This window comes from Penaeus chinensis, chromosome 38 (genome assembly GCF_019202785.1).
Source record: "Penaeus chinensis breed Huanghai No. 1 chromosome 38, ASM1920278v2, whole genome shotgun sequence".
NCBI classification, from domain to species: Eukaryota; Metazoa; Arthropoda; class Malacostraca; order Decapoda; family Penaeidae; genus Penaeus; species Penaeus chinensis.
The window spans coordinates 15,910,202-15,920,201 of NC_061856.1; the positions used below are offsets into that span (position 1 = coordinate 15,910,202).

At 34.1% G+C, this 10,000-nt stretch overlaps 1 protein-coding gene across 2 annotated transcripts in view; it reads right to left on the reverse strand.

The window, feature by feature from the left end:
• LOC125045839 (histone-lysine N-methyltransferase Suv4-20-like) overlaps window positions 1-10,000 on the reverse strand; it is a 31,913-nt gene that overhangs the window by 10,944 nt on the left and 10,969 nt on the right. For both annotated transcript variants that reach the window (XM_047643363.1, XM_047643362.1), the window contains exons 2-6: window positions 4,329-4,502; window positions 3,576-3,738; window positions 2,806-2,924; window positions 1,248-1,434; window positions 846-982 (exon numbers count right to left, since the gene is read on the reverse strand). In XM_047643363.1, coding sequence (XP_047499319.1) covers window positions 846-982; window positions 1,248-1,434; window positions 2,806-2,924; window positions 3,576-3,738; window positions 4,329-4,486 — 764 coding nt within the window. In that variant the 5' untranslated portion in view covers window positions 4,487-4,502. The remainder of the gene's footprint in view (window positions 1-845; window positions 983-1,247; window positions 1,435-2,805; window positions 2,925-3,575; window positions 3,739-4,328; window positions 4,503-10,000) is intronic.

Below are 10,000 nucleotides of genomic sequence, written 5' to 3' on the forward strand. Positions count from 1 at the left end.
GGCAGTAAACTATTTGCATTACGTCCTTTCCATGACTGAATTCATATTTCATTCATTCCCACTTGTTGAGAAAAGGGATGAACAAGTGATTCCAAAAGATATGTGACATTCCCAATTACTGAAGAAGTAATATCACAATATTATCATTCCATAATACAAGCTATATAACAATATCTTAACCCACTGGATCCAGGTGACGTGACTATCACACCACAAATAAATTTGTCTGAGGCCAAGTGACATGAAAATATTTGGCTGAGGGCTGGGGGTAATGTGAACGTCTATTACCATCTTGATACAATGACAAATATAGACCTTGCATAATAGCAAAAAGCAAAAAATACTTATGCAGAAAGAGGGATAATAAAATTGCAAAGAGTCTTGGTATGGGTGTTCATGTGGGCTGGGCATACATGTCACACACCCATACGTGGGATGCAGGGCACCCGGATCCAAAGGGTTAATATTACTTTTCTGACAATATTGAAGAATTTTGGAATCATTTGTTGATATTTATACCTTCTTTTGCATTTGTTACAATTAATTATATGAATACAAAGAATTGGACAACACTGCCCATGAAAATGTATAATCTATAATATGGAAGAACTGTGAGACAATGACAATGTTTGGTGAAGATTAATTGAACACTGAAATGCACAAGAAGTTTATCAAGCAAATGTTTCCAAAATGTAATTCATATAAGCTTTACAATATTGTGTAGCTGTCAACTATAGAATGTGGATTGCTTTCCTCTTTCTGATGTGTCTTGAGGAATAATTACTAACATGCACATCTTTCCCGGTTTCACAATATTGGCAAACCACTTCCCTTTTTACTCATACCTTTCACAAGTTAAGCATTCACAATAGGAGTTATTGTCGCCGAAGAAGTCTTCCCCATAGAAGCAGGTAATCTCTTCTCCTACTTCAATATCTCTTAGGACTTTTACACAAGCTGTTCCTCGCCCTGTGGCTGTAAACTGGAGAGTGGAATATTATGAAAATATATACTCCTCCACAGCATTTACATACATGTAAATATGTACAGAATTCTGAACTACATTTCCCTGTAGCAAGAGCTTTACTTACTTGATAATATGAAATATATCATCATTAGCATCATATGATAATTTTACCGCATGAGAATTTGTGTGTGTTTGGGGGGAATAATAAAAATAATAATAATAATAAAAAAATATATATATACAAATAAAATAAAATAATAATAATAATCAGTTCTTATACCTTGCAATTTGCCCGGCAGTCATGATTAATGAAAGCTGCTGGACCAAGCCACAGTTGGGCACAGTTTTTTCTGCAGGAATACATGACAGAAAAATCATTCTTGCCAGGATGGAGGAGCTGCGTCTCCTCATCTTCACTAAGCTCAGCAATACAGCCCACTAGATAGCCTATCTGCTCATTCTTGTACCTGTAAAAAATAATCAGTATTGTTCAAAACCTGCTCTCATGGAAATATAAACTCCTGTAACGAAAAATGAGATATTATAGCAAGAGTGCAACTTTTCTTTTTTCTTTATTCTTTTTTTTCTTTCTTCATAGATTACATACATACATACATACATACATGTATACCCCTTACTAGAGCAAAAATGAAATATCAACATTAGCTAATGAAATGGGTCACAGAAAGACTTTAGTATCTCATAATAATAGATTCCTCCCAATGTGAAGGATTACAAAGAAACTAAAAATAATCAATTAAGTTTTCAAAATTCTTCTATAAAAAAAAAAAAAAAAAAAAAAAAAAAAAAAAAAAAAAAAGTGGTAGATAGGATTTCATTTGGATGTAAACATTATTTACGAAAGAAGTTCTTTGTAAAATTCAAAGAAATAATCAATATTTTCTTCCTTTTCCCTCTGCCTGAAAATTCTGAGCTTCTTCACCACTCTTTTCAAACCATTATTAACCCAATTCCAATGGGCATGGCATGTACATACATGCCATGCCCACTGTGAGTTTACTTTATTGGTTTTACATGTAAATGGCTGCACTTGTACTAAGTCACCAATGAGCCAATTACGAGTTCTGCCTGTCTCACCCATTTACCCTTTTCCTTGATTTATGAAAATATTTTACGTTATCTTATTTTGCTGTTACTAATGTTTATTGCATTATAGTAATTATAATGTCTATAATAAATATAACACCATCAAAATTCATAGCATTAGTAAAAAATATGTTTTTCCTGTCAATTCAAGGAAAGGTGAAATTAGGTAAGGTCATGAGGTCTACTAACTGACTCCTTTTGGGCTAAGCACTATCAGAGCCACCTCAGTGCTGAGACATTTCACAAAAAATAAAAAATGAGCACAGCATTTCCCCGGCGGCATGTGGTGAAGTATATGAGAATGCACAAAAAACAGCAGCACAGATTTTTTTCTTTTCCCTCCCATTTTTTGGGCTGAATGTTTGAAAATCAACCATTATACATGGCTCTTTTTATTTATCTATTTTTGCTGCCTCTCACTCATTATCCACTGTTATTAGGTGATATCAAAGTACTTTAAAACTAGTATGGATTTAAAGGCATCTCAACATGCAATTCTTCAACTGTAAAGCTGGAATTTATCAAAACTGCAACCAACTTATGCTTTCCAATGAATTTTCATGGAGCAGGAATGAACATATGTATATGCAGATACACAAATAATAAATGCACACACCTAAATAATCAAAGTACCTAATGTTAGCTCATATATAATACACAATCATTATATTTAATCATGACTTTATAACAACATCTTAAACTACTATAACTCAAAACAAGGATTCACTCACCACTTCCTGGTTGCGCATATTTTGGCCCCAACACAACCCTCCATAGAGTATCGGTAACATGGCTTTACTACAAATCCACTGTCCTTGTCAAATACTCTCAGATAACGAAATACGTGTTCCTGTAAAATGTTAAACTTTTTACTCTCAGAAACTAACAATCATGAAGCGAAAGGAGGAAAGATAAAAAGTTCTTCCCTATTCTAACATTTTTTTTCTTAACCCAATTCAGACGGGTCACGTGCACTGGCGTAACAAACCGCTCGGTCTGCGGGGTACATCTGTATGCACGGTAACATGCCTGAGCGCGTAGAGCGGGAAGTTCCGCTTCATGTGGCGGACTCTTGTGCCCAGTGTCTGGCTATTACCAGAAATCACCCGAGTTTAACATGCTCAGAGATTTCTGTTACCTGGCGGTAATGGGTTAAACTATTCTTTTCACTTAATCCATCAGCAACAGTATAGAAATCTCTTGGCGTCATAGACTCAGGTGATTTCTGACAACTATCCTGCGGCTGGGAGCGGGAGTCTGCTACATGTAATGGAACTTCCTGCTCAACATGCTCTAGTGTGTTGCCATGTGTATAGCTGTACCCAGCAGATCATGCAGTTTGTTATGATGGCTATACATGTGACCCAGCAATAATGGGTTAACTACAACTGTGAATAACTTTTTTTTCCCTTTCAATATCAAATGAAAATCAATATACAATATACAATGAACTTAGAATAAAAGACCAAGGTGAAATTAACAACAAACAAATGTTATCTACCTTAAATGCAGCTTGGAGATGTTTGTTCTTTGTGATGAAGAAGGTCCAGGGCATCCAGTCTCCAGACACCAATTGTTTGAATGCCTTTTCATAGTCTTGATGCTGGATGAAATCCTCAATTATCTGGCCAAGTTCTTCTTTGCTTCCCCTTAGTGGCCGGTACCTGCATGAAAGAGGTACTTGTTTGTATGCTAGACGAAATATACATTTTCCTGAACATGAATACACACAATGTAATGTAACAAAGTCAGAGGAATGATGTAATATTTTATCTACCTATTCAAACAGCATCTCTATTGTGTGGACAGTCTACATCGCAGAGGATTATCCTTTCAAGTTTGGAATACCATATTCAATATTTATTCTTACACAATGCCATTCTTGTCAATCGACCTCCCTCAATATATCTTTAGTTGCTTAATAGACCTTAAACCTTTTTCGGACATATTTTCTATTATACAGCATGAGAATAATTATTTTTTAAAAATTACAGCATTTGACCAGTGACTGCATCCCTGATTTTCCAACCTGATTCGCATAAAAGAATTTCTTGGGCTACTTGAAATAAAATGAAACTAAATACAATGAAGTCCAAAGAGAAGAATCTAATCAACAGGCCTATCAGGAAGAGGAGAAAAAAAATATATATATATATATTTAATCCCAATCTTAAGACATACCCAAGCTCACAATACAAAAAACTGAACACATGAATATCAACGTGAAGTGGCCAATTATATTTCAGTAACTTACCTTACATTCATCTTGTGAGTTGCAAAACCCAGGTATTGGTCAAGAACAAGAGCTGTTGCCAAGTCATCATTGTCTGAGAGCTCTTTGGGGGTCATGCCACAGCCTGTGGTTGCCATGCCCCCACCACGCATTAGCCGACCCCCTTGTGCCACCACCATCTTGATTAAGCTACCTCTGCAAAGAAAGTATATATGTGTTATATAATTTCACCTGAACTTTTATATACATATAAAATAACTATAAAATAATTGTGTACATAACTGTAATTAATTAATTATAAAGGGAAATGTCATGACCATGAAAGTACTGAATGTTGGTAGCTGTCTTTGCTATTCTCTGAATGATCCATAGGCCTTTTGTATCCACAAACAGTCTATTATTAGAAAACCAAAAATATATTCTTTAACCCAATGCCGATGGGTATGACGTATACGGACGTGATATGCCCACTGTGAGTACTTGTTGGATTGTTTTTACACATAGATGGCTACACTTGTACTAAGTCACCAATGAGCCAGTTACAAGTACTGCCTGTCTCGCCCCTTTACCCTTTTCTTTGATTTACAAAATATTTTACTTTATCTTACTTTGCTCATGTTAAAAAAACATTATAATAATTATAATGTTTATAATAAGAATAACACCATCAATATTCATGGCACTAGCAAAAAATACGTTTTTCCCGTCATTTCAAATCAGGTAAGGTCAAAAGGTCTACTAATTGACTCCTTTATGGCTAAGCACTAGCAGAGCCATCTATGGGCAGACATTTCACAAAAAATATAGAAAATAGGCACAGCACAGCACAATTTTTTCCTAATCAACATAGTATTCATTTGATCTTTATATCGAGCTATATATAAATATCTTTTAATATAGATAGTATCATATATTATAAACACACATGTACGTGTATGTATACATACATACATACATACATACATACATACATACATATATATATATATTTATATAATATATATATGATATATATAATATATATATATATATATATATATATATACAAATATATATATATATGTGTGTGTGCAATTTGTCTATTTATCTATATAAATATATATGTACATATCTATCTCTCAATTTATCAATCAATATATCTATTTCTCTATCTATCAATCCATACACCTATCGATCTATATTACATGTTTGTGTTTGTGTGTGTGTGTATAATATATATAATATATATAATATATATAATATATATAATATATATAATATATATAATATATATATATAATATAATATATAATATATAATATATATATAATATAATATATATAATATATATATAATATATATTTATTATATATATTACATCTATAATATAAATATAAATATATATATATATATATATATATATATATATATGTATTACATATATAATATAAATATATATATATATATATATATATATATATATATATAATATATAATATATATAATATGTATAATAAAATATATATGTATATATATCATATATATAATATATAAACTATATATATATTATATAATATATATATATATATATATATATTATATATTTTACCATTAAACACAGACCAAACTCAACTTACAAGTGTTAAGAAAAGTGTATTTTGTATTATTTCCATCAATAAACAAGTGTGGAATGTACCCTGACTGGAAGAGAGCCAGCTCCAAGGAAGACTATTTCCATGATCAGGATCCTATTCCTGGTCGATGTGGCCAGCAGTGCAGAATGCATTACAAAAATATTTAATAAAACGAAGAAAAAGAAGAAAAAAAGTTATTTCTTATTATAACTGCACTGAGCTATGGACTACCTAGAGAGATGATAAAGAGTATGTGCAATAAAAAATTAAAGAATCTGAGAATTAAGTAAAAATATAGAAAAGGAAATAACATGTAGAATTGTTCTAAAAACAAATTTTGGGATAATATGCAGTGGCAATTTAAAGCAAAGCCTCTGTTTGCAACAAAATTTGGCTTATGGTTATATATATATGGTTAAATATTATAAAGGGTTGCCCTTACCCCTTTCAACTAAATTCTTGGCAGTCTTCATGTATCTTGGCAAAGACAGCATGTAGCATATGTTAAATATGAAACACCTTCCTTTTTTCCGGAGTTTTTTGTGTTCTTTCAAGTTGAAACTGTCACAACAAAATTGGCTATACAAAATTTCAAGCATTTTTCCAGTTCTAAAATTGCCTACAATCAATACACATATCTATCACAAACTATAAACAACCCATACAGCAATGACATCCACTGAACACAAAATGCATATATACCCTAGCTATTCTGTCTCCTTACAAATAAATGAAATGCCGTTATAAGGGCAACTTAAAACATAACTGTTTACTGCAGTGATAAGTGTTTTGAAGTGACTACAGGCAAGAACCTGAATCAATTTTTAAATTCATAATGGCAATACCAAGACCTCATATAATGCCATATAATATCAGAGTACAACAACACATAAGAGAAGCGAGATAGTCTGCCAGCGAGCACAGTCCTCCCCTCTTTCACAGAACAAAAACCCCTGGGAGAAGGGAAGAGAGATAAAAGATACAAAGGGGGAAAGGGGAAACAGAATGAGAATGAAAGTGAGGGAGGGAAGAAGAGAGGATGGGAGACAGATACGGAAAGAGGAGGAGGAGTGTGGGTGAGGAGAGGACAAGGCACTCCCAATTCTGTCAAGAGAAAAACCCAAGCAGGAAAGCGAGGAATGAACAGGGAGGGGAAGTGTGCAAGATGAAAAGGGAGAGGGTGGGGGAGAGGGTGGGAGAGAGAGTGAGAGTGAGAGTGAGAGTGAGAGAGAGAAAGAGAGAGAGAAGGTGAGAGGGAGGGAGGGAGGGAGGAAGGGGAGGGAGAGAGGGAGAGGGAGGGAGGGAGGGAGGGAGGGAGGGAGAGAGGGAGGGAGGGAGGGAGGGAGGGAGGGAGGGAGGGAGGGAGAGGGAGAGGGAGAGGGAGAGGGAGAGGGAGAGGGAGAGGGAGAGAGAGAGAGAGAGAGAGAGAGAGAGAGAGAGAGAGAGAGAGAGAGAAGGGAGGGGTAAGGGGCTATGAGAAGAGATCCATGGAAGGGCAAGAGAAAAGGGAAACAGAAGTAAAAAGACAGAAGAAAATATGGAGAGATCGGAAGCTGTGTCACAAACACTGTCTATGAAGTGCACTTTCAGCTCCCATAATCAAATAACAACTATCTAACCCTCCCTGAGTCTCATATGGGTTTTGTGGTGACTACTCAATTTCTATGAGCTATGTCAGACAAGTGCTTTAGATTCACTCATCTAACAATAGCATTTATTTACTTTATACATGTCTGTCAGAGTAATCAGTAACGAGAATATACAAAATGATATCACACATTTTAAGTCATTCCTTATTGATCTAAATGCATAGTTCATCATATGAAGGGACTGATTTTTTGTCAGTTCAGCAGAAGATCTCTCTGGTTTATCTTAATTTCCAGTTTAACTGTATGGATACCATCTCACTGAAAGGTGTCACTTTGCATTACCTATGGTATACAGCTCTATATATATATATATATATATATATATATATATATATATATATATATATATATATATATATTTATATAATATATAAATAAAATAATGATGTATAAAAATAAATAAACACACACACATAAGAGAGCTCATATCAAAGAAATATAGATTTTACTACCGATTTTGTATACTAACATTGAACTTTTTATGATAGCTATGAGTAACAATTTTATTTCTAAAACTTTTTAACAGTACCTCTTGCCACCTTTCAATATCATTCATAGAAACAAATGTATCCTTTTAATTAAAACCAAATAAATAATTAACTCTTTCATACACGGGGTAAGTTTTGAATATTGCTATTTTCAAGGCAGGCATTCAGTACACACTTTCTTTTTCCTTTACTTAACATTGACCCCAACATTCTTTGCATTGGCATAATTAATGCTTCAATAACATCAGCAACAACTGCATTTCTGGTAATTCTCTACAGTATTGACCCCTTCACGACGGGTCATGTCTCTAGACGCCATAACAAACTGCTTGAAATGTGGTGTGTGGCTGTACGCAGCGGCGGCGCGCCAAAGCGCTACAAGGCGGTGATTCGGCTTGATGTACTGAACTCACAAGCTCAATGTCGGCGTGTTGCCATTGATCGCCAGAGCATCGAGTTTTTTAAAATTTTCTTCACCAGTCACCAAAGGGTTAAGACTAACAGCCCTCATGGCAGGCTTCTCCCAAAACTGGCTCCCCCTGCACTTTTTTGTATTGTTAAAGTTTTGCAGGTGTTGCTCTCTCCATGGGGTCCCCGCATAGTACTGGAACAAATACGGGGCAGCTAGCAGCACCCCACACCAAGCACCGCAACATTATAATTTAAAATATACTTATCTAAACAAGAGCATTATAAAAAAAAAAAAAAAAAAAATTGAATGCTATTGAAGATCTGGTATATGGGTCTTATTTTACTGTATGGCAAAAAATTTAAAATTAATATATATATATGTATATGTATATATACATACATAATATATATATATATATATATATATATATATATATATATATATATATATAGTGGGTCGTGTGGTATGGATGGTTTAGTACTGGCCCTCCGGTCTCATAGCCGGAGTGACCTAGGTTCGAGGCCAGGTCAGGGAGGATTGTTATACACCTATATCAATGCGGTATTGCATTATTCCATCTTTCATATATATACCTCAGTATCTGACTTCGGTTTCGAATTTCTAAATCAATTTCCACCGAGTGCCCACGGGGAGTGTGTGTAAAACCTCGCTATCATTACTCATGTACAGTATGAGTAGATAGGTAATGTCTATGGAAGCTAGTTAGCTCCTAGTTGCACACTCCTTTTAGTGGGTCGTGTGGTATGGTTGGTTTAGTACTGGCCCTCCGGTCTCATAGCCGGAGTGACCTAGGTTCGAGGCCAGGTCAGGGAGGATTGTTATACACCTATATCAATGCGGTATTGCATTATTCCATCTTTCATATATATTTATATACACACACACACACACACACACACATATATAGTTAGTTTTTAAAGACTAATGTTGCACCATTTCTGGAGGTCTGTCCAGAAATGGTGCTTCCCCAGCGTTTTTGCGAGGTTTTACATCAAATTTCAGAAATTACAAAAATTACGATATTTTAATGACTCATCTTTATATATACTCAGAAGAACTCTTATTTTGCTGTAATATACATGTGTATTGATATATATATATATATATATATATATATATATATATATATGTATGTATGACCAAAGGTCCATGTTTAATACAGGTTTTGTAATTTAAACTTTCATCTATAATGCAAGTTTTAAACCATTGCTGACAGGCATGCCATGCCATGCCATGCCCACAGTGAGTTTACTTGTTTAATTGTTTTTACGCATACATGGCTACACTTGTACTAAGTCACCAATGAGCCAATTATGAGTACTGCCGGTCTAGCCCGTTTACCATTTTCTATAATTTATGAAAATATTTTACGTTATCTTATTTTGTGATTACTAATGTTAATAACATTATAGTAATTATAATGTTTATAATAAACATACTACCATCAATATTCATAGCACTAGTAAACAGTACATTTTCTTGCCAATTCAAGGAAAGGTGAAATCAGGTA